The sequence below is a fragment of the Maylandia zebra genome, linkage group LG16 (assembly GCF_041146795.1).
Source record: "Maylandia zebra isolate NMK-2024a linkage group LG16, Mzebra_GT3a, whole genome shotgun sequence".
Lineage (NCBI taxonomy): Eukaryota > Metazoa > Chordata > Actinopteri > Cichliformes > Cichlidae > Maylandia > Maylandia zebra.
The window spans coordinates 21,883,889-21,910,537 of record NC_135182.1 but is presented as its reverse complement, the minus strand read 5'-3'; the positions used below and the strand labels follow the sequence as shown (position 1 = coordinate 21,910,537).

At 37.8% G+C, this 26,649-nt stretch overlaps 1 protein-coding gene across 13 annotated transcripts in view; it reads right to left on the bottom strand.

The window, feature by feature from the left end:
* Positions 1–25,747, bottom strand: part of baz2bb (bromodomain adjacent to zinc finger domain, 2Bb) — a 54,746-nt gene extending 28,999 nt beyond the window's left edge. For 6 of the 13 annotated variants that reach the window (XM_024805398.2, XM_014409017.3, XM_024805402.2 and 3 more), the window contains exons 1-4: positions 25,494–25,746; positions 18,496–18,588; positions 863–1,012; positions 89–248 (exon numbers count right to left, since the gene is read on the bottom strand). In XM_024805398.2, coding sequence (XP_024661166.2) covers positions 89–248; positions 863–868 — 166 coding nt within the window. In that variant the 5' untranslated portion in view covers positions 869–1,012; positions 18,496–18,588; positions 25,494–25,746. Of the gene's footprint in view, positions 1–88; positions 249–862; positions 1,013–18,495; positions 18,589–25,352; positions 25,456–25,493 lie in introns of those variants that run through there. The other 7 variants (XM_014409023.3, XM_014409018.3, XM_076875040.1 and 4 more) reach the window with 5 other exon arrangements.
* Positions 25,748–26,649: the final 902 nt, after the last annotated feature.

The following is a 26,649-nucleotide window of genomic DNA, read 5'->3' as shown; positions in this document are numbered from 1 at the left end:
AGTCTTACTAACTGTAACCTTGTTATATTACTTTGAGCACATCTAACTAAGTCTAATGTAAAGTTTTCTCTATACTGTCTATACATACCAGAAATGGTGATGGGAGAGCTGACTATAGGACTACGGGTCGCTCTGGACTTGGTGTGGAGTTTCTGGGGTGGAGCAGGGGATGAGCTGGCTTTAGATGAGGCCATATGAAGGAAGAACGGTTCAGGTGATGAAGCCAGGGGTCTACCAGACTCCATTATCTGTCAAACACAATTTAGTCAACATAAGATACAAAGGAGAAAAACCTGCTTATGGCCAACATACCACTGAGACTCTTATAAGACTTTATAGGCAGAATTACCACATCACTTTAAATAAATTAGAACAACACTGGACTAAAATTATTACTATATATGTTTTGTCCCATGCAATACATTAAAATGGAATATAATTCCTTACATCAGTAAAGAATTTGCATTTGCATTCTGATACCTTAACAGTGACGTATCATTAAGTCAAATCTTGGCACATAATCCATTTGCAAGCAGACACAGGCCTCGACTATACTTGTGACAAGTCATTCATATCGAAAAGGTCTTCAAAGCTCTTTAATGTGAAACTAGTGCAATATAAACTGTGATCATGAGAGAAAATTGAATTTTTTAGCCTCTTAGGAAACCCATTTTCAGTTTTCCTTCTATAACCTTTACATCAAGTCCATACAGATGAATAAAAGAGTGGTAAAGTAATCTCTACAGTTTTCTCTCATGACCCATAGACTTTTGTTACCCCCCCTCCCTGCCTATCATCCAAATCACACCACAGAGATTCACAAAGAGCATGGATTTTCCATTAAAATCTTTTTAATACATACTTGCATATTGTGTTTTACAGCCAGCCTTTGTTACGGTATTTTACATTACACCAACGATTTCTCCCTGGTGGTTCTCAGGCGCATCTGATTAATTTGAGGAGACAAAGCGACCCTCTGAATATCAAGTATCATCCGTCACCAGGAACAGCACTGATGAGAGATAAATGACAAGAAAGCTTCAGCCATGCTTCATTGGAAAGGACGACGCTCGCTACAATGGCTGGCTGCGAGTTTGTGTAGAACAAAGGCGCTTCCATATTTATAAAGCATTATTAGGGGGGAAAAAACATTTACTTTGACCTCGCTACATTATACTTTTCCCTTCATTCTATGATGTTTAGTACGCTAATGAAAACAATTCTCTCCATCAATTACCTATGAATCACTTGTTTAAGTAAAATATAAAATTCAACATCATAGTTGATTCTGAGCAGTTTTACTATACTATACTCAACAGTAGACTTTAATTACTTTGTTTCTTCATGTTACTGCAACATGCTGCAGATACTGTTTGTTACTAGGAATTTTTGTAGTGCAGAATTAACCTGTGTTTTCCCTCAATACAGCAGCGAGTACAATATTCTGTTTTGTTTTTTTTAATGACATACCTTTAAAATCCATTCAGTGAATTTGGTTTAAGTGTGAGTGCCAGAGATGACACGCAGTACCAAAAATGGATAGATAAATAAAAACACCAAGTTCCATGGATGCAGATAATTTCAATTGGTTCACTAACTAAATGCAAATAGCAGAGAAAACATAAAAGCAAACATAAAACATATATGCATATATAAACTACATTAATATATATTAAAGCATTTACTTCATGTACTCCTTATTTACATGTTACTTTTGCACAACAGATGGCTGCTGCTAACAATTATAAATCAGTAACAGTCAACAGCATGGATCAGCAGTAATCTAACTGCAGAGACAGTGTCGTTTTCAGCTAATGGAAGGCACACTCTAGAGACAAAAAAGGTAACCAACAACCTGAACACCATTTAACCAGGGACAGAGCTGAACAAAACAAAGGTGCTCTACATTTTCTTTACCCATCTATGAAGAATGTGGAATGAGTATGTAAAAGAAAACAAAACATTTCTGGTCCCCTTCTAATTAGCATCAGCTCACAATGTTAAATCCATCTTGTAAGACATTAACGTGCCATCCTTTGCTTCAGAACAATACATTTCTTGTGAATGTTTGTTTTTGGGTTGTTGTTTTTTTTTAACATGGGGATATAGGGAAATGTAAAAGCCAAGAGTGATTGAAACCTTCACAGTGGCTGAAATTAGTAGAGAATAAATTAAAGCCAGTTATGTGAAGCTTTTCTTAGCCTACCCCAAGTATATGTACACACACAAAATGTGGAGATGCTGTGCAGACCTTTATGTGAGAATGTCAGCAGTCACTGTAGGTACATAACAAGTGCAGTGGTACACCCACAGATCAGTTGGAAGTCCATACTCCTATTAGTTTCAGTCAGTTCCTCATTCCACCCATGTCGTCTAAATACAAGTTATGGTTCCCTGCCTCGACTCCCACTCCACCCGAAGAATGATAAAGTGCCATGTGTGACCAATACCACCAGCTAAGACGGAATCTTCAGCCTAACCTACATCAGGTGCACATGGCACCATCTCCAGTATATTACTCATACAGTAAGGCAGATAAGTATGTTTGAGGCAAAAGATTGCCTGCTTGGTCTGATAATCATACAGTACAAAATATATCAATCATCATTTCTCCTCGAAAAGTAATAGAAATAAATCAACTGTGACTGATTATTTAATTTAACTGACACTACAGTGACAAAACTATATTTTGCATAAATGACAGTACTGAGCAATTTTTTGCTTGTGATAGGTGTGAAGCAATGAAAATAGTACATGTGCGACACCACTCATTTGGCTGCAGTCTAGACATCGGAGTAAGGTGATTATTATAATTAACTAAATTACTATGATGCCCAATCTAAAATATTCTATATATAAACCTGCTAAAACATCACTGGTATATGTTATATGTTAAGCGTGGCATCATGACAGAGGAACTGTGCAGTCGGTACATAAAAAACAAAACACTGCACTGCTACATTATCAATAGTCTGCAAGAGCAGGGTTACTATTCACCTCAGGTTTGCAATGACCCCTTTTTTTATTGGCATAGTGGGAGACAAAAGAATCCATGTGCTCTCCAGATGTTGTGTTCATCAGTAAGGGTCAAGTTGGCATAAAGAACAAACAGCTCATACAAAACTTGTGGGTGTGGATAAATAAGACAATTATGGAGAAACTTGTTGACAAAACTGACCAGTGGAGACAGACCCAGAACAGACTGCTCTGTGACACTGCAGCACTTGTCATTACGATGACACACCTCAAACCACCATCACCACCACCAGAAAGTCTGTGTGGTCAGCAAAAAGATCCACCCGCATCCTACTAACGGCATAATAATCCACTTTTTGCTCTTGAGAAATGCAAGAGGGGGAAAAAAAAGAAAAGAAAAGGCACAGGGATTTTATTATAATTTTGCTTGGAACAGGCAAAACAAGAAGCCCTTGTTTTACCTGTGCCAAAAAAGGGGGGAAAAGGCCATTTCTTCTAGTCTTGACTGTTTTTAACAAGTATAGAATGCTACACGGGAAACAGTCATAGTTAAGATGGCAAATTGACTCTGACGAATGGCATGAGGCCTTAGCATGACAAACGATTCAAATGATACATTTGTCCTTCACACTGTGCATGTGGATCATTATCGTGAGGAGTGATCTAGCGCTGGGACGTGAAGCCGAAACAGGAGTCCCACATGTTCTACACAGTCTGACATCCATCAAAAACACATTCCCTGAGCTCCTGCCTTCTGCTGCCCCATCAACAGCAAGCACTGGCAATAAACTGTGTAGCTGTGCCTGCAGCTTTTAATTAGACGCATACAGAGAAAGAGGAAGAGAGGGGGTAAAGAGAGAGAAAAGAACAAATAATTTCATGCACCTCAGATGCTATTAATCTGTTGTTGGCTAGGACAGGGAGAATGCCATCCAATTACTTATTTTTCTCCATTGTGAATTGATTGTTAAAGCAGTATATTTTACAACATTAACTTACAATTAATGAGGGCAACTGTAAAAATTAAAGATACAGTATGCCTGTTCATTGCCTAATTATCCTTAACATTCCAACCATATGCATGTCTTTATTTTGTAAGGTAAGCCAACTCTTATTACAAACAGTCACATGTACACCGTTGTTTTGTTATTGAAAACCACATCCTCTATACTTAATCGTTGTAATAATTCCTTCAGCAAATAATGGTGCAAAATGATTATTCGATTATGATAAACTGAGATGATATTGTGAGCATATAACAAAAAGATGTAAAAATTTTTGATACTTTGCAGTTTTTTTGCACACTTTGCAGAACACGCATTTAAAATAGCATTTGAAATAAGGCTTTCCTATGCAGTTTCACTTGGCTTTAGACTGACACACAAGTCTTACAGGAATTCAGCAACTCAGTCAGTCAGTTAATTTTCTGAAAAGGTGCATAAGCCATATAAAGAGTGGGAAAAAATACTGAGAATATAAATCAGGTTCAGTTATCCAACAGGAAACAACTGTAAAAATCTAACATGAGCACACTGCTGCTACAAGGCTTGGTAAAATAATTGCTTCAGAGTAACGGATGTCTTTTTTATTCCACTGAACAAAAGACTCCCCTGCTATTATGATTATTGCTTATTTACTCAGTAATCAACTGTAAAGGGATCACGTAGTGGATTATTAGAAAGAACTTGCAAAATCTGTCTGTATATGTAAAAAGGTTTTGAGAGTCTTTATGGTTTGACACTGCATTTGCAACAACCTGTATTTTCTAAATAAGAAACAGCATTTAATAAATGTGAAAATATGAGGCCTAAGAGAGTTTTTAAAGCCTTTGCTCCTTGCTGTCAATGTCCAAGAAGAAATAAAAGGCAGTCAAGATCAAGGTAAACAAAGCTATCACAGTATTTTCACTCCCAGCTCCCGTCTGTCTCACTCTCCAAAGAGCACAACATAAATCACATGGCAACCGTAATGGGAGGTGGGACTGTAGTGTGCCAAATGAAGCAATAAAAAAACATCCTGAGTGTGCCTTTCAAGGCATTAGTGACACTGTGTCCGTATGTCCACCGTTTTATTGAAGCAGATGATTCTGGTTATATTCAAACCAACATCTGTGCACATGCTGAATGCCCTATATGAAGGTCACAAAAAGGGATCCGTGATTTTAACCTTAGAATGTGACACTGCGATAATGAAATTTCAGGCTGTAAAATGAAAACATTAATTTTAATAGCTGATCTTCTAAATCACCATTCTAATGGACATGTGAACACATCTCTGCATTAGAGTGATGCAGAGAAACCAAAGAGCCCTCAATGTCGCAATGTCAGGGAGAGCATGATTAAGAGGTTTATAACAGAGCACTGATCTTCCAGCTTTCACACATTCAAAAGACACTGCAGTGGGCACATGAAAGACGGAAAGACAAGAAAGCTTTTAAAAATCAGGCTTCTTATTTTTAAAGGACGTTGACTAAAGGTTAATGCTTACTTTATTTTAGTTAGTTATAGTCTTCCTCTTTTCAGTCCATCTAAAACCAAGTTTGGTGGTGAGCCACAATTTTTCGAGCACTTATCTTGCTTAAACACCTCTGAGGTAATTAAAGTCCAGGGGTTTTAAATTTGATTCATATCTCCATAGCCAGCAATGTCTGGTGCGATGTTTATGGTGATGTGAACACTGTACTGGTGTGTTGTGGTGAAGAGAGAATGTGAAAGTGAAATTGTCGAGCTACGTTCCCACCCTCACCTGTGGTGGTCATGAACTCTGGCTAATGGCTGCAAGAATCAGATAGTGAGCACAAGCAGCGGAAATGAGCTTCCTCTGAAGGGTGTCTGGGCTCAGCCTTGTAGCCAGGTTGAGGAGCTTAGTTATTCAGGAGGAGCTCAAAGTAGAGTTGCTACTCTTTTACATTGAAGGGAAGCTACTTGAGCTGGTTCAGTGATCTGACTAGACTGGACATCTCCTGTGTGAGGTGTTCAAGGTACGTCCAAACAAGATGACCCAGAGCAAACCCAAGACACACTGGAGAGATTGCAGTTGACTTGGGAAGGAGGTAGACAAGGAGATTGAGGTCCGGACACCTCTACTTAGACTACTGGCCCTGAAATAAGCAGCAGATAATGGATAGACAGACAGATAGAAGGACAGATGCAGCAAAAACAACTAGTTCCTCAAACCAGAACACAAAAGCAGCCTGAAATTGGGCAGAAATGTCAAACTGTTTGACTCATGACGCTCATGTCTGGTTGTGATGCAAACACAAAAGGGTTGACTCAGCAGTGACGATATTAAATAAGAAAATTTGAAAGCGATACAGAATTCCAGATCACCTCGCTGTGTTTTATTACACTTTAATGCTGAGCTGTGGCTCTGGTCCCATTTCTGTGTTTTCTTTCCCATTAATAAAAACATTTCTTCCACAAAGTCATGCAGAAAAGAGTACAGATTAAAAATTCTAAAAATTCCCACGCCTGTGGTGGGAGCGTTTCAAAACCAAATACACAAATGATTACAGGGTAGTGCAGGATTAATAGATTCTGCTCAGAGACTTTGCTCACACAACATAGATCTCAGTGACTGGTGAGGTCATCTTTTCTAAGACAGTTTGGCACAATTTATGATGTCATTTATTGCAGAACATGCTTAACAACACTTGTCTTTTTGCTCTGTATAATGCAAAGCAAAAACACAAGGGACAATTAAAACCCACTAACAGCTATGTTATGAATTAGATTAGTTTTAAAATAATAAACCAAAAACGTGTGCAGTTAAATCACATAATATGAACTCACATGGCTAAAGACCCTAAGGTAGCTAAACTGGTCGTGCTTAGAGTAATGAATGAGCATCTAACTTGAATTTCATCATTGAAATGTGTTTATATTTTGCATTTGGATAGACTAAGTATATTTTGCTGTAGCTAAGTCCAGGAGCATAATAAGCACAGGAGTTCTGACTTATTGCTAGGTATGAAGGAAAAGAGTAAAGACGTATAGTTTTATTTAGTTCACTCAAAATGGGACTAGCACCGTTTCCCCCTAATGTAGAATAAAATGAAGCCAAAGAAATCATAATTGCCTACTTCTGTGAAAGATGGGACATGGAATTAACAAATTAAATGAATGCTGACATTTGAGTTAAGCCTCATTATATATTAGATTGATTATTTAAGCAAAATATTATTGTAATCCAAATTCCAAGGTTCAGTCCCGTGACAAGTATTTTCCTACTTCCAGATTTCTTATTTTATTGCATATTTGTCATGTTGGGATGATGTCCTCTTTCAGTAATGCTGTCTTAGTTTTACACCAGATGTAAAGGGATACAACTTTTGTCTTGTTAGTCCACTTTTTCCCAAAAGTCTTGAAAATCATCTAGATGTTTTTTTTGGCAAATGTAAGATGAGCCTTTGTGTTCTTTTTGGTGAACAGTGTTTTTTGCAGGAACGCTCACCTTAACTGACATAAATGAGGTCTCTAGTTCTTTACATTTTTTTTCTGGCTTCTTTTGCGACCTCCTGGATGAATCGTCAACACACTATTAGAGTAATTTTGGTAGGCTGGCCACTCTTGGAACAATGGTTAACCTTCCCAAATCCTCCACTTTTGGATAAACCCTTTTCAGACTAGTCAATGACTTTCTTTCTCAGCTGTATTTGAGTGTCTTTAGATCACTGCATGATACGTTGGCTTTTGAGATCTTTTGGTCTACTTCACTTTGTCAGGGGTTTTATTAATTTTATTATTCATTATTTAATAGTTCTGGCAGTAATCAGGCCTGGGTGTGGCTAGGGAAACTGAGTACAGCTTTCCAAATGAAAAAACAAAACAAAACAAAAAAAGAGAGAGAGGGGGAATATTAGCACTGAAAAATGGTATAATTCTTGTCTAATATTAAAATTTGCTTGATTATCTGAAGCATGTGAGTTGTGACAAATATGGAAAAAATAAATCAGCAGATATATGTGCAAATATTCTTTCACGACACTGTACATTCTATATATATATATATATATATATATATATATATATATATATATATATATATATATATATATATATACACATACATACATATATACATATATATATATATACACACACACGCGCCAACATGCACTTTATTCCCTAATGCTCTACCAATTCTGCATGTCACTGTCTGGGGCTCCACAAGAGCAACAGACTGAACACAGACAATCCCTGTTGACATTCCACTGCTGTGAGCCATTAAAGCAAAGGTTATCAGAGAAATGGTGAAGGAAAATATCAAACAGTTTTTCCATTCAGAGTTCTTTGTTCTTGGCACCAGGATGTGCCTGGCTTTTAACATCATAATTTTAGGAAAACTAACAGGGAGAGGTTACAAAATTAAAAAGGGCATTTTATTCTTTTCAATATGGTACTTGTAGTGAAATGAAGCAAGATAATGGCTGTAAGATGAGGAACAAGAAAAACATTTGGCTTCTTTTATTAGCACTCAAAACACCTGAAATTCATTGGAGAGTTAATACTAAGCTCACGGTACATGCAGCTGTGCCTTCAATAGATCCACGAGAGTCACTTGGGATACTCAGACTATTTTTATTTTGATGAATGTGCAGCAAAAAATAACTAATTTCCTGTCTGCCTCAGAGCCATCTTCACAGAAAGAGCTTCTCCTCTGGAGCTGACTGCACATTTCCATCACCTGCTTGCACTGCCATATAACACCAGCATTGACTTTGGTACTCAACACTACCGGTAATAGGTTAACGTTTAATAACTCTGAATTATTACCATACCAGCAATCGTGCCAACAACCAGTGGCTAATTTCTATAACTAACAAATATGACAAGTATATAATTGGAATGTGGGCTTAAACATGCTCTTGGTTTAGAAGCACTGCTGCTGTCATTGAGTTAAGCCTCGCTGTAACAACAGCTTGTCAGTCCTTCTACTGTTTGAGCTGAAAAAGGTTTAAAAAAAAAAAAAAAAAAAAAAAAAAAAAAAAAGGCCTTTAAACTACTATACATGTGCAAAGTTTCACAACATCGTTACTTCATTAACAGCTGAATCCAGTGAGCCTACGACAGCGCTAAACAAATGACATGCTAATTCACGTTACGAACAGAATAAGCACAGTTAGCTACTTCTTTACTATGGGAAGGAGCAGAGGTATATGCTTGCCACCACACAGCTAAAACTGTCAAAAACCTCTACTAGGTGCATGTGCCGTAACAACAACAAGATGACTGACATTTCCCATTTGGATTTCTGGCTCTTTAGGGTAAGCTCTGATTTGCCCCATAGATTTTTGATTCAGGATTCTTTGCTTTGAGTCAACAGTGACACCGTATGCAAAATTAGAAAGACACCTTGCGATAGTGTGCAAATCAAGTTCCCGCTCACCATGTTTGTCCAGACTTACAGATTTACTTTAATATAAGCTTTGAAGAAATGCAATAGATGGGCACCAAAGATTTGTATCCAACCAAATGAGAGTGTTGTGGTTCTGAAAAATGTCAAAAAAGTGTTTTTGCAGAACATTACAATATAACTGTAATTATGACCTTTGATCTTTTGGCCAGGAAGTCTCATGACATCATCACTTTATACACCAATTATAACAAAATTTTGGCCGATAATTAAGAGATAAAGTTTTCAGATATGGCAGAAAAGCTCTTTGTGCAGCCTCGGTGACCCTGACCTTTGACCACCAAAATCTAATCAGTTCTTTCTCGAATGCAAGTGATGGTTTTGTGTCAAATGTGAAGAAATTCCCCTTAGGCACTCCTGAGATATCGTGTTTCTGGGAATTGGATGTGGAGGATCAGACAACGTGAAAACATAATGCCTCTGGCCACAGCTGTCACTGGTGTGGAATCATAATGAAACTAATTGACGCCTACAAAGCAGGACAAAGATATAAAAAGATACCAGTGCCTTCCACTGTCACATAAGAAGAACTGTGGAAGTGAAGAGAAGACAAGATCCGAAAATCTTTAGATAAAAGTGCACTCCTGCAGGTAAGCAGGCAAAGCAAAAACAACAATATGACTACACACAAGTGCTGCAGGAGGGTTGATGTTTGGTGCTCTTTTCCCCTGAAACAGCATTAATGTGCATACAATCTCTACATGACAAAAAAATTATTATGGTTTAAGTAACACTAAAACTAAATAATTTGAATTTGCTCTTATCACACACAAAAATCCACTAAATTTAGGACTCCCATGAAAACACCAAAAGCCTTTTTGCACCACAGCTCAAAAAATCCACACAGATGTTTTATTTGTCTTTGATATTTGATTTTAATTTTATATTTTCAGTATACGAAATCAAAAGCTGTTGAAGAAAGATCAATTTGATGTATGAATATCAAATAATAAATAATTACCATGACAGCAATGGACCCTTTGCTTCCTCCCCCCCTCCCGAAGCATGCCACTTATCCAAACATTTCCTCCTGGACATTCAGGCTACATGAATATAATATTCATTTTACTGCAGGAGGACAGTCAATGCATAACAATGAGATCTGCTAATGAAATCAACCATCAAGCTGAAATCCATACATATTAAACTAGTGTCTCAATGTCATTTGCTTTTTGCATCGTTTGCTCATTTTCCTCATTTTTCCCCAGGTCCACCCGATATTTTATGGCGATTTGTTTACAGTCAAGAACAATACGCGTGTAGCGCAGTTTTATTCTGTGCATGTGTGTTATCCAAGTAATGAGAGGAGCCATTACCACATTAATATAATTTGCATAAACATTCTAATCATTACAAACCCTTGCACCTTAGCAAATTGTTTATTTTGTGTCACGTAATGTTAATGAAAACCAGCCGCCAAATAGATGCCATTCATACCCCTGAGTAATCACTGCCCATTAACTGTCAAAATATTTTCAGTAATTCTATAACAACAATGGTCTTCTATCCCCTCCCGCACATTTATATAAATGCTATAAATGCTATACACAAATAATTAGGTATTCATTTGCTGAATAGTTATTAGGTTTTCAATTTTGGGTATTTACTGTAAATATCCTTTAAAATGTCAAAGTTGTATATTGTAAATCAGCTTGGACCTAGCCTGACATCCCTCATATTCAGCGCAGTGATCATTTAGGCTTCATTTAGCCTTATTTTTGCCAGCTTATCAACTTTGATTCAAGAGCTTCACACAGCACCAAGTTAAAAACACTAACAAACAAACAAAATAATTTCTTGACAACCAAATCTTTCCATCTGCTCAGACAGGCATACCTCTAACTGTACTGTTCGGTGAGCTGCAGCATCAAGACTGAGTCTGAGCAATGTGTAAGAGAGGAACAACAAATTAAGCCTTTTCTTTTTTTTCTCCCAATCATTTTACATGAAAATAAAGCTGAAATCACAACCCTTTCATAAGCCTTAACTTATGTGTTCTGTGATTTTTTTTTCAGCCATTGTCTCAATTTGGCTGCCAAAGCTTTGGTTGCCAAGACAAACAGGTTGCATACAGGACAGCTCTAAAATACAGTTCATTTTAAATGTTTCAAGGATGCAAGTGCTTGCTTGTTCACTGCCACCAATTTCCCTCATTATGCACATACACCCTGCTTAATGATTACACATTTAATCCCCCTTTAAATATGACATTTAAATCCTTTCCCACTAGCTTAGAGGAGAGATAACTGATCAAGTGCTAGGGGATCTCCGTGAGCGACAGAAGGTCACCGCCGCCAGCAGAGCTGATAGGGAAAATGGCGTTGATGCTCCCTAACTGCCATTTTTCTTCCCTGACAAAGACTCCATCTGCCACCAAGCCATTTGCAGCCTCGGAGTTTGAATTTCAATGATTTCCTACCATTCTACAACTGAGCATTCACCTTGATGTCCCCTCCAAACCTTCCTGAGCGCTGACACCACAGATCCTCTGTCCAGGCCCTGGAGGATGCCGACAAGACTCATTCTGCTAAGTGGTATTTGTGCTATTCAGGAATGGTAAGCATTTCATTACCACTACTTATAAACAGAAATAAGCGAAGAACGGACAGAGCATACCGTTTTTTTGCTATCACATCACATTACGTAACGACAGCAAACTTCTGCTTGGTTTCCTCTAAAAGTTACAAATTATAACTTTCTACATAGAGGGAAATTACACACTTAATTGCTGCACATGAAACTTAAAAAAAAGGCTTGGATAAACCTGACTTAGAGCTTCCATTTACAACATATGTCACATGCCAGCACTCAGGATCAATAATGTAAATGGAAAACATGACACACTTGGATAAACAACATTACCAGAACTAACCCAGAAAAAGCCTGACCTCACCTCCTCACAACCCACAAATGAATCACACGGATCACACCTGATGTGATGTAGTATAAACAGAAGAAATAATGATACAAAACACATTTCACTATTTTCAAAACATCTTAATTTATACCAGCCGTTCTGTCTGGCAACAATACAAGAAATTTACTGCTGGGCCTTTTAGGTACACTGAAGCTTATTGGTAACTGTTACAATAAATCCTTGAGGGATTCTACCATATACACAGATGAAAGGGAGAGAGATCAGCTTTAGATGAAGATGGGATTCCTGTGGTGAGGCTCATTTTGCTATTGCCATTTCAGCTCAGCTTGTCTGCCGTGCCTCAGTGACCCGTGTCTTTCTAGGGTCATCCACAAAAAGTCAGTCATTTCCTCTATATCAACAAGGGGACTGTGTACATGTCATGAATTTCATGACGAAGATAGGTCTGTACGGTACGTTGACTTTCTCACTATATAGATATTTTGACTCATAAATATTCGAAGAAGATGAAGTCAGAGCCATAGATGTTGGGACAGTGATTTATTTTTTTTGTGCAATTGCAACTAGACTTTCAGTTTTAATTCACGAGGTTTGGCAAAAATATTGCATTAAATGTTTAAGATTTAGTCTTTTTAAAAAAAACAAAAAAACTTGTTTTACACAGTCTTTCAATTCAAACAGCTAGTTGTTGTATTTGTAGCATTCCATACATGCCGCCAACAAGAAAGTTGCAGAGTGCCCTCTGGTTAACAACTATGTAACATCAACACTCATAACACAGTTGAAGGGTGTTTTTTCTAGCGCTTCTTTACTTTTTAAATTTTAATTTATTAGCCATTATCAGCCACCTGAAATACCCACACCACTAAATTAGCAAATAACTAATATCAGGCTCTACAGATGACTGATCAGACATTTAAAAAAAAAACAACAACAACAACAACACAAAAAATCCATTCAAATGTGTTGCTTAAAGATGCTCTTGGATTGTTTTCCATGGCCCGTTACTAATGTGTACTACTGTGATGCACCATCCTATCAGTTTGCAGCATCTGCCTAAATCTAAGGAGGCCGTATATTTCTATATGCTGCTTTTTTAGTCACATCATCAATAAACAACAATGCCCCAGTTTAACTGAGAGCTATACATGGCTATGCTATTATATTGCCTCCATCATTTTTAAACAGGCTAGTGTGTAAGCCTTTGCATTATGAGACACTATTTTCCTTTTCCATACTTTCCTTTTGCCATCATTTAGAACAATTTAATCTTGGTTTCATCCATCAGTATAGGGGACACATTTTTCAGATGTTTACTAGCAAAGACTAAGCTGCCTGTGTATTTACTTAATGAAGATAGAATTGTAGACGTTTGCTAAAAGCCTAATAGGTATCCCTAAGAAAGAGATTCAATGATCATCCACTTTTGTTTTCTTATTATTAAGACAAGATTATGAAGTTATCTGGACATTTTTTGTTGTTATCAGTACTTTTTTTAAAGAATGGACCAAATTTTTTATTTTGCCAATACTCAGGTTTTTTTTTATTTTTTACTAATTCTATGACTGGTCTCATTTGCTTTAGTTATTCATCATGTCTTTGGATGACCTACTGAATGACTGTCCACACATAGGAAGCGACTAGCAGTAATGTAGGAGCTGAGACCTAGAAATCAACAGCATTCAACAATGTCAAGTGACTACAAGCAAAATAACCACTGGCGAAGCAAAGTAGGAATGTCATGAGTTTTCCTTTTCTCAACTTAGAAGCAAGCGATTGAAGCAACTACCGATGAGATCGAAGGATACAGCACTGCTACAATTTTATGACTGTCACTGACATTCCATCTTTTTAGGTCACAATACCGCTGCAAATCTCTTCCTGTCTTGACCCCAGTTCAATCAGTCATTCATTAATCCGTTTATTGTGTTAGTATACAGAAGCAAAATTGCAGGACATCTGTCACTGTCCAAATACCTGACTGTAGGATGAGACAAGAGGTTTGTTTAGAGAAAGGAGTTTTGGGCCATATCACCCTGTTGTGGTTGGAGGCTAAACTAAATTCACACCACTGTAAATGAAACATCACATCTTTCAGGAAAGGTATGCATTGATCACCAGTGTTTTTCAAGTTACTTGAAAAAAGTAATCAGTAACTAATTGCTGATTACTTCCCCCAAAAAGTAATCCCGTTACTTTACTGATTACTTATTTTCAAAAGTAATTAATTACTTAGTTAGTTTTTAAAAACACGATTTACAACCTGAATAGGTGATAAAGCGATAGATCTGTCAGGCCAATTCTACTTTTTCTGCATAATTCATCATACAAAATGTAATCAAATGGAAAAGTCTCTTTTTTTTTTTAAACTTGTTTTATCCGTTTTGATCTTTAACTTTATGCATCAGGCAAAGATTTAATTATATGCACCATTCTCTGACTTGAAGAAATTAGTTTAACATTTAAACCTATTTTCTGCACATTCCAGCACATAAAATAAAATATTTTTTGTGTTTACACTCAGTCTTTCAAATAGATGCAAGTAAAACACAGCAGAAAATAAATAAAGTCAAAGACTAGCAGTCCTGTTGCTCTATTTTCACCTGTAAAGCAGGAGTGGGGTAGGCGGAGGTGTGCTCTGGTGCAGGTGTGGCGCAGCGGTCAGTGGAAGAATCCGCGAGTTTCTCTGTGAATTTCCCATTACGTCTAGCGCACTCGGAGCTTGTTTAGGGTTACAAGTAAGGCGCTACTGCCCATCTCTGTTGATCACTGAACTACATCTGATTAATTAATTAAAAACTACAATAAAAAAAAGCCTGGAATATACACTATATGAAGTATTAGGCCACCTACACATTACACCTACAGGAGTCTTCATGGAATTTGCCTCTAAATAGGCATTATTATGGAGCTGGTCTTCTCTGAAGGCTTTCTGCAAGATTTTGGGGAGTGTCAGTGGAAAATTTTGCCCACATATCCAAAAGAATGTTCATGAGGGCAGACACTAATATTGGGTGAGATGGCCTGGGTCACAAATGCCATTCTATTTCAATCCAAAAGTGAACATGGCTTTGTGCAGGCCAGTCAAGTTCTCCCACACCCAAAACCATAAAACTGTTCTCACAAAGTTGGAAGGTGAAATTTGTCCAAAATGGTAAGCTGAAGTATTAAGACTTCCCATCACTGAAATCAAGAGGCCGAGGCAAACACCAGGAAAAAAAACCCATAGCTTGTATCCTTTCTCCACTGAACTTCCCAGCACAATGCAGACGTGCAAGTAATGCTCTCCTAGCATTCGCTCATCTCAATACTCAGACTATCGGGTAGAAACGCACGATTAGTAATTTCACTGAACACTTTTCCACTGCTCCAGAGTTGATTGGCAGCAGGGTTTGCAGCACTCCATCCAATGCTTTGCATTGTGCTGGGTGATGTAATGTGAGGTTTGCAGATATTACAGCCATGGAAACCTGAGAAGCTCACAGTACACAGTTTGGGTGCTGATGTTTGGAGTGATTTTGATGATGGCGACTTTTACACATTATGCACTTCAAGAAAGAAAGTGTGTACATTATTGTACTTTATTGAGCCCCATGGGGAAATTGCTCTCTGCATTTAACCCATTCACTCAGTGAAGCAGTGGGCAGCCATTGGGCGCCCGGGGAGCAGTGTGTAGGGACGGTACCTTGCTCAGGGGTACCTCAGGGTAGCTGTTAAGGGGAATCGAACCCCTGACCTTCCGATCATGGGGCAACCACTCTACCTACTGAGCTATCCCTGCCCCTCTTTCTTTCTTTCAACCCTCTGTGACTAAGCTCAGTGACTTTACTTGATCAGACACTGTGGCAGAGTTGTGATAATTCTAAAATTCTTCTAATTTGCCGTAACACCAATTACAGTTGACTGTGGAATATCTAGGAGAGAAGAAATTTCACGAAATGACTTGTTGCAGCAGTTGCATTACAGTGCCACATTTCACTGAGCTCTTCAGAATAATCCATTCTTTCATAAATGTTTCTAAAAGCAAACTGCATGGCAAGAGGCTTGATTTTATACACCTGCCGCCTGCCTCATGAAACACTGATGCACAACAGAGAAAAACTGAAGTACCTGCAAGCTTGTAATAACTCTTATAAATTACCATCAGGCATTGCGGTCAAAGAAAAAAAAAAAAACCCAACATTTTCTTATTGTACCTCTAATTAGCACTAAGTGATATACTTGCTATCTGATGTACTTTCCAGCTCGCTGTGAAGGCAGCAATTTCAATTTCTACAGGAGCTCAAAAAAAAAAAAAAAAAAAAAAAAAAAAAAAAAAGGGATATAAAGCTACTATATGTGAATCCCAAATTAAATTTTAAAACAGAGGCAAACAATAGCTCCAATAACACCAATTACCCCTATTTGGACCATAGTCATTTAAATATACCCCATAGTCAAAAAAGTTTTTTTCCTCCCCCAAGAGATTTAAATATGCTCTAAAGCCGTAACACTTTAACGCAAAGACAGATAGGAATTAATTAGATACACACAAAAAATGAGAGCAAAGCATAAAGCAGCACAGACTAATTTCATAAAGGAGGACTTTGTTATATTTCAACCTAATTGGAAAAATCTTAATCCCATCCCCAAATAAGACTTGAAAATGAGGCGATCCACATAGTTCAGCATGTCCATTCATCAGTTACATGTTCCAGTTTTACAAAGCACAGGCTTGCTTTTCTAATTAAAAAAATATAGGAATAAAAATAAGCATTTCAAAGAGCCTAACAGTGGATGTTAACAATGGGCAGTCAATGCAACAAAATACTGTATAAGACTTTCCTCACTGCTGTGACATCGCCACTCGCCGCCTTAAATACAAGACAACAACAACAGTCATTTATTGCTTGATTTTATCGACTTACCCATTCAGCATTCTTCCTATCTGGCAGCCACATGAAAATGTAATAAAAATGATAATATGGACCCCTGGGGAAATTTTAGCATCAGTAGAAAAATCAAGCTTCTACTCCTAGAGACAACAGAGGGCAATGGGACATGACAAAAACACTTAAGATATTGGATTATGACCTACTGTGTAACAAGAGTGGCTTTGGAGCTATGGTGCCAACATTTGGATTTTACAGTGAGTCAATAATTATAATAAGGAATGTATTAGATCAAATCAATGTCATTAATTTAAGCACACTAAAACTCCTCTGGCAAAGCAGCGAAAATGATGAGAATTACTTTACAACTCTTCTATTGATATTTCTGTTCAGAAACTGAGACGCAGCCACTCCCTTGGTCCAAAGATGTTTAACACACATATGTTAGGAACTGCAAATATTTCTAACCAGTATCCTATTCATGCATTACCATCTGGCTTCATTTTGTTTGGAATGTACAGGAAATGAAGACCCAGACCTGCCTGAGTCTGAATCATTTAAATCCTTTCAAGTCTTAGTGTGGCAAGTGTTAAAACCACTAACATTTCTAGAACTCTTAAGTAACCATTTAAAAAGCCTAATCATTACCAATACCATGGAAACATCAAAAATAATCGCTGAGGGATCTAATATTATCCTCATTTAGCAGGAGTATGATATATTGGGGGTTGGCGGCCCCTTGGAAATCGCCAGTTGCTTGGGAAAAATATGAATTCTCAACTGAGTTAAATTGACTTTGAAGAGGTTCCACGTCAAAAACATCCTTATGATTGCTTTGATTGTTAGTAGATCACAGCAGTCACCTTGAGGTTTTGAGTTAAAGATGCTGACTTTTTAGCAAATATTAAGAACTACTCGCCGAGTGGTAGTAAACGTGAAAAAGTGCAACGCAAATAAGAAAAAAAGAATGCTCTGCTACCTTACCGTCGCAACCAACACATTTCCAGGTTGCAACCCGTTTCCCCAGGCAACTTATGAATATAGACTGGAGATAGCTTAATGTGCCCTGTCAGCATTTCATGTTGAAAAGTTTACACAACTTGAAATGTAGTCATGTTCTGCTACACAATACTTTACAAGTAAAGCAGCCATCATATTGAACCTCAACACCTTTTCAGTTGTAAATCTCTATCAGTAGGCCAAACTTTATAATTGTGGGTCCAAAAGTCAACTTTTCAGAGTTTTAATCTATAGCCTACTTCTTTTTTTTTTTTTTTTTTTTTTTTTAAATGTCACCGTCCAAACTAGCCAACAGTTCCATAACAATTTGATGAAAAGAAACACTGCTCAATTTACCTGTTCCCATGGTGCATTCTGGTATTGAAGGCCTCCTATTTTTAATTACCCAGCCAGACTTAATCCAAGATAAACATAATTTAGTCTTTTTATCTGTAACAGAAAACAAGTAAAAAAAAGTTATCAGTTTGTTAAATCTGCTTTCTGAAGCAGACTCTACGTGAACGATCAAGCAGACCAGACTAGCGTGCTTTAACCACAGCTCAATTGGCTAATTAGCATACGTAACATGGGATTCATTAGCATGTTTCACAATCTATATTTATACATAAACCTTCTCTGCAAAACAGGAAGATGGAGCTATAACACCAGATACAGATGTTGGTGAGATATCTATTTTTACCCGAAGATGTTTTTAGTTTGTTTGTACTTAAATTTTAATGGCTAATCTTAACAAAAATGGAAGACATGTTCTTAAAGCTGACACTTTATTTACTTTATATCTGAGTGGACTGCTACTTGAGATGGCTACCTCCCTGCTCTGTTTTTGAAGATCAGCTGTTACAGGTATATCGGGTCCATAATGCAAAATTTTAAACATTCATTAAAACACAGAAAAAGCTTCAAAATAAAGCTGGTGAGGTAAAGATCTAGAATGAAAGAGCTAATATGTCACTTTCATCCGCCACATTTTCAGATATACAGATGCTGTTACCCTCCAGTTGTATTCGCTGCCAATAAAAATGAACTGTATTCAGCAGATCTCTCATCACCTGCACTTGACTGTACATCACGTACTGCACATCATCTCACCAGCTGTGCCACTGTGTGTTCTGAATACTAGTGGACAGACAGAGGTAACTTTAATCAACAGCTTCTGCAGGAACTATGTGAACTACTCCAAGCCTGAGGCTACTTGGGTTACTCAGCTATTCACCGATTTAGCTTCATATGATTTATTAAAAAAAAAACAACAACAACAACAACAAAGAGCTGCTTACTAAGTCATGGAAATAACAGTCACAGGTACCCTCTGTAACAACAGACTCCTTAACTGCCCTACACTGAACCATGCTACTGAGCGTGCGCCCTCTTGGCTCTAAAACACTAACATCTCCTTGTCAACATTTTCTCCTTTAAATACTTATATCATGAAGTTATATTATCATTATGTTTGCAATATTCATGTAGTGCAGCATGAGCGTTTGCCTCACCCTACACTGAATGCGCTGCTTATTTGGATTATCATGGCGTGTATCCACTCTTTTTAGTGGTTACACTTGCAGTGCATGTTCTACACAGTGCTGTGTGACTGACGGGCGAAACATGAAGCTGGCCTTTTGTTTTGGAATTGCTTTGTGTCTTTATGTTTAGGACCTGTGCTGTCAAAATGAAGGTATTTCACAGATGTTTTTTGTAAAATGGGTAAGTAAAATATCTACATATTCCAGCCATAATAGCAAAATAAAATAAAAAATAAAATACTGATGCAATTCCCATGTTTATTTAAAGAATCCTGAGCACTTTCTAAACTGTGCATATTTAAAATGACTGTGCCCACCTCCATGTGAAAAAGAAAATACAGAAAACAAAACAGGTGGTATTTTTTAACGTTAAAGGAGCAGCCCTCTGCAGCATGCATGCACCAATTACTCGCTGCCCTCATGCCTGCTGAGCACGCTTTTATTAATTATAGTAGAAGCAGGATCTGCTCTGCAAATGGTGTGCATATGTTATTCTTCTGTTTGTGTCACTACTCTGTCAGTATAGATGTTTATGTCTGAATATCACAACTCTTAAAGAAATACTGCTGGTATAACCTCTGGTACTATACCTTTATTATTAAGCATTGTTGTGTATTAAGCACATATATTATCCTTTTCAGCTACGCTGACAAAATGTCATTAGTGTAAAATACTGCTATTCTGTTAGCACCTATTATTAGAAAATACCAGAAGCAACCACCAAAGTAAATAAAGTTCTATAATTACATATAAGTATTTACATATAATTAATTAATTACATATAATTATCCATCTGATAATTTCTTAGCTGATGTTATCTAATGATAAACGTTTTGACAATTTAAACAAAGAGTACATTAATGATTAAATATTTGCTTGCTGAAATGTGGCATTTGTGGCATCTTGGTTTATATTCATAGTGTTTTTTTTCTTGAAAAGTATTCATTTTTGTTCTGTCAGTAGGAAATGCCTGTTAAGTTCAAAATTTTAACAACCCCATTACTTAATTTCTTTTCTCAACGACGTCAGATTGTGTATTGCACGTCTGCTGTAACTCATTCAGTGCTTCCCTTTAGTTGGGTGGTCCACCCAGAGGTATTTGTGTTTGCACAAGTATATGCGGCAATTTATTGTATTAATCTCAGAATGCCGTCATCCGTGATCAGTTAACTAGCAGGAAATTCCCTTGCTTTTATTTTGCGAGCTCAGTCAAGTTGCCCCAGGCCTTCCCAGCTTATATTTTTCCTTTTGTATCACTCGTTAGCCAAGGCGTGTTTGATTGTGGCAGTCCAGAATATCAACTCACACCAGCTTCTCCCTTTAGAGAATCTCATGAGGTCATATGAACTTCCAACTCTACTGTCTTGGACTGCAGCTGTGATTGCTCTTATTCTGCTCTACAGGTCAATGCCAAACTGAAAAACAGCTCGAATCAGATTCTGCAATCCATCAAGAAGAGACTTCTGTGTTGTTATGCCAAACTTACTTAGGCTGCAGTGTCACGCCTTGTAATCTAAGATTGCGTCCATAGGTTAAGAGTATTATTAAAGAGGTAGCTGATTATATTGCTCGTGTATTTGTTACAAAAAGCTTGGCAGATAAAATCTTTGATGAGAAGAAACTTAGAAATAGTCCTCCTTAATAATTATAAACAATAAACTGCCCCCGCCCCCTCTTCACAACACCACAAACAGACTTTAAATCTGTTTGAAACACTGCATGGCTTACTTCAACATAATCTACTGCACCTGATCTATAGGAACAGCATAAGCTTTAATTCACACCTGTTAATAATAACAAATAATCACTGGTTATGCCTAAAGCTGAATGGTATTTTAATTTAATGTTGCAGCATACACTCAGTGGCCACTATTTTAGTTACACCTGTTCTATTGCTTGTTAACACTAACATCTAATTAGCCAATCACATGACAGCCATTCAATTAATTTATGATAGTAGACATGGTCAAGACAACTTGAGGCTCAAACCAAGCATTATAATTATGGTGATTTAAGCAACTGTGAACGCGGCAGAGTTGGACTGGTCTGAGTTTTTCAGAAATTAGTGATCAACTGGGATTTACACACACAGGCATCTTTGGGGTTTCCAGAGAATGGTCAGAAAAAGAACAAAAAAAACAAATAAAAAAAGAGCAAAAATGCTTGTTGATGTCAGGTCAGAGGAGAATGGCTAGACTGCTTCGAGATGATAGGAAGGCAAGAGTACCTCAAATAAAGACTTGTTACAACCAAGAAATACAGAAGAGCATCTCTGAATGCACAAGATGTCTAAACTTAAAGCAGACAGGCGGAAGCAGAAGACCAGACTAGGCCCCACTCCTGTTAGGCTAAGAACAGCAAACTGAGGCTGCAGTTTACACAGGCTGACCAAAATTAGACAACAGAGGATTGGAAAACGCTGCCTATTCTCACCTTCTTAGCACACTTAAGACCTATTATTACCAACTGAAAATTGGTTAAATACCACAGCGTACTTAGTATTGTTTAAATGACCATATTCATCCCTCAATTACCACATCTTCCTCTCATTATCCTATGGCAGCTTCTGGCCACAAAACTGATCTGAAACTGGTTTCTTGAACATGACGACAAGTTCACTGCACTCAAATGACCTCCACGGTCACCATATCTCAGTCCGGTAGAGCTTTAGGATGTGGTGCAACGGATGTACAGCTGACAAATCTCAACGTGGATGAAAATCACTAAGGACTGTTTCCAGCACCCTGTTAAATATCATAGAATTAAAACAGCTCTGAAAACAAAACGAGATTCACACAAGTGCTAATAAATGTACCTAATAAAGTGTCCAGTGAGTGTGGTTTCCTTAGCAGTGTCATTTAAAGAAGGCAGTTATGTTTACTAACCCTTTCACTTTGGCCTCTGCTGAGCCAAACGTTTTCAGGAATGCATTTCTTTTTACAAGTTTCTAATAAGACCAGACAATGATAAGGGGGAAAACTGAGTGCTGCAGCATGCTTAGGACAGCTAAAGGGGGAAATATTTGTGGCAGCAGTGAGCAGATTTTAAATGCACGAGAATCAATAAAAAAGGTGGCTGCTGAAGCACAGTCTTTGCATAAGAGTGGAACACTTCACAACAGCAGTGATCTAAAGGTCTATATTCATTTGTAATACTGCACCTACCTGACCAAGAAGTATGAATATGGAGTCAAATCATTCATTCTCAACTGACCTATTTTTGATTTTATTTTTTGCTGCAAAGGGGGTAAATAAATACTAAACAGCCATCAGCCAATTAACACAGAAGGCAGACATCAAATCCAGAAGCGTCAGTGGTTCAAATTAAGCACTGCGACAAGCATCTCCAGGCGCAGGAAAAAAAAAAAAAAACAGACCAGGAAGATGAGTGAAAAAGAGTAATCTCCCCGACATATTCCTAATAATCCACCTCCCCTGTGCCGCTCCCCTCGAGCTCACCCAATCATAAAGTGTCAACACTGACCTACAAAAAGGGACTCCTGTCAAGGCTTACATGCTTGAAAACATCAATCACGGCAGACAAAGAGGGTACATTGAATTATGCAGCATTAACCTTCGGGGCTTGCATATAAAGACCACAGATTTATTTATGCTTGTGTGTTAAGAGCCTCTGCACTGTTCCTTACAAAGTGCTGCCTGCCAAATTGATGAACCTGCACCTCAGCCCTCAGTTGGAGTCCAGCATCTTTGATTAATGAGTGCAAACTTGTGGAAAGGGCAAGAATAGGAGAGACAGGGTGAAAATGGGTGAAACACAAATATTATAAGACCCTGGTTGTTGTTGTTTTTTTCTCCACACTTGCTTTTAAAAGGCCATTGAAACAGAAACGGAAGATAAAACTATATATGCGTTTTTAAATCATATATACGGTAGTACACCTAGTAGTCTAGGAAAAGAAATAAATTATACAAAAACTCACTCTGCGCCTTGCACTAATGTATATTGCTAATGGAAATTTAAGTGTACTAAGCAGTTCTTTTAGACAACTTGTAATTAAGTGAATGATTGAGTTGAAAATCACGAGCTAAATTTGCCTTTGGAGCCCAGACAGCAAAGCCCTACAGTCTTCGTAGCACCCAAATGCCAAGTTGCTGACTCTATTGTTTTCTCTGTGTTAAAGGCTCATATTAGGAGCTTAACAACACTGCTCTGTGTGCAGAGCTCTTCAAGGGCATGTGAACTGAATAAATATGAGCCAAATGAGTGACCTTCTACCTGTGTTTTGATTCACTGGCAGTTACTGGATGCATGCATAACACATCAAGGCTGTGATCTGATTTATCTCGCTGCCTTGGCTACTGAAGCCATTTAAATGATGAACTTTAGCAGATCTAACGCTCGCTGCCATTTCACTGAGACTGTAAACGCGAAGGTCACATCCTTGTTTATTAATATCAATTATATCTGTGAAGGCAAATCTACTCAAGTGTGCGGCAAACAAAAGATGTGCAGTGACAGGATAAGCTCTATGGATTGCATTGAGGGGTTTTTGTTTGTTTGTTTTTTTAAAGAAGTGGGATAAATATTATCATGATAAAGTCTGAAGGGAAAGATCTGCAACAGTTGTTTATGTTTTCCTAAATTTCTGCTGTGATTGATGTGTAGTTTTTCCAGATAGGCAATATTTGTGTTTACTCACAAGAGGACAAGATTTTCCGAATTAAAAGCAAGCTAAGTGTGTTTAAAAGTGTGCTGCAGGAAACAAATGGGGACAATGTTATAATGTCCTGATTTCTGCGATGGAAGTTAGGCCAAGTTGTTGTTTGTGCCACCCGATTTATAACATTCTGCAAGGTTAAAAAAAAATCATAATAATAATTTAAATTAATTTAAAAATAAACAAAAACAAGCAAGAACTGAATTTCTATGACTTCCCACATATATGAAACTGTTTATTAAATGTCATTAACAAAAATCTAACTCACCTTAACTCCAAAAAAGCACTGTTTTAATCTCACTCAAAACAGGTAGTTTTTTCTTTTTCTAAGACTCGTTTACTATCATTACTGTAATAAACACAAAGCGTCTAAATAGAGGGTGCTATTTTAATAGCCCAACATGGCGAATGTCTTGTGGTTAATATGAAAGCTGGCACAAAAATGGAGGGCATTGTCATAATCTCAAAGGTTACATTTCAGCGCAGACCACAGCTGCAGCGTTAGCTGTGCTTTTCCTTTTAAGAGGAAGAAACAAAAAACGAAGACAAGAGGCGGAGAGCGAGCAGCCCGTCTGCCACATTAATGCAGAATCATTTATTATTAGCTAAACATTACGGAAGCTCATTTGTGTTATATCCAGCTGTTGGACAATTTCATGACACGCCACGAGCTTAAACCCACGACAAATACCACACAAGCGGGCAGTCAGACGTTACTTTTAAACATGACACACTCCTACAAGAAGCGTAAAGGGAGCTATAAATTTAATAGCTAACTTTCCAGTAACGTTTGCGGACTCGCGGAGAGCAACACCGCCGCCAGGTACTGAACATCACTGTTAGCATTAACCGCTTACCGAAGTCTTCTTTTTATACACAAGTTCCAGTGTAAACATGATAGCAGTTATATCCTTAACAAAGTTTACCGCAGCAGCATTTATAACCGCTCTACATACTTTTAATACCAACTTTTTCATGTTTTTTTTATAACTCACCGAGCGGACACAGCTTCACTGAAGGCAAGTGTACGGTAAAAGGATGCTGCTGGTGAAGTTAGCTTAGCCATCCCAGACGAGCGAAAGAGTGAAATAATACATGACATGCGTGAACCTAACGAGCGAAGGTCGTCAACTCACCTGATTATCGTCTTGTATTCCTTAAAAAAAAGGAGAAGCGGAAAGGAAAAGGTGTTCATTTACGTCCCGGTCAGTTTAAGGGCTGTTGAAAGAGATGAGTGGCGAAGTGGTCAGTGATTGAGTCCGGCTGGTCGGTAACGCGCTGCTGAACGTGTTGATCTCTGATCGCAGATTGAAGAGCCTCTCCTCCTGATTCACTCTCCAAGCAACTCGAGCGAAGTGACGTCAGCTCCAGGGTTCGGAGAGGCTACCATGCAAAGTTGTGTGGCATCGTAGTCTCTAAGATGGCAGCATTGCAAACATATACATCTAAACATTATGCAACACCAAGCTCAGTAAAGATCACATATCGTGGACCTTGAGCATCAGTATTAACAAGGATACAAATTATAGTAATAAACAAATAAATACACATTCAAAGTAAGGTACCCAGTAAAACAGTTCATTTAAGGGGGTTGCAATTGCATCAATGCCAGTAGTTACATGTGCATCTTGTCAAACTTTCCAAAAGTCTGGACTCCTATAAAGAAAATATGAGCGTACTATTGCTTTGATGGTTCCTGGAATAAAATGTATAGAAAAGCGATATTGTCATTCAATAAAGTGCTGCATTTGGTCAAGTATGTGGCCGTCTGCTCACATCTCAGTGCATTTAGGCTTGTTTAGACATGACTAAAAACATCCTGCAAGTTCAAACTGAGCATCATCACACGGTAGAAAGGTGATTTTAGTAACTTTGAACATGGCGTACAGGTTGGTGCCAGACGGGCTGGTCTGAGTATTTCAGAAACTGCTGATCTACTGGGATTTTCCCACACATCCATCTCTAAGGAGACTATTCACTGAGTGACAGTACCTCCATCTGCCTCTGTTTCTAGTTTTTCTGATCACAGCGCACAACTGGCAACAGGAAACAAAGTGTTACACTCCCTAGAAAGAATGTAACTATAGGGAAATGTGCTGCTCATGTCTACTAGTACTGTAGATTAAGGTTATAAAAATAAGGATAAAACCATGTGATTTGAAATTCCAGCTTGTTTCACACACACGCACAAAATGGGTAGTTATCTTTTCGTTTGTTTGTTTATTAAAAAGAAAAAAAGAAGATACATTGTTTCAGTTTCTGTAAGCCTGGCCAAAAGCATGCTGGCATATG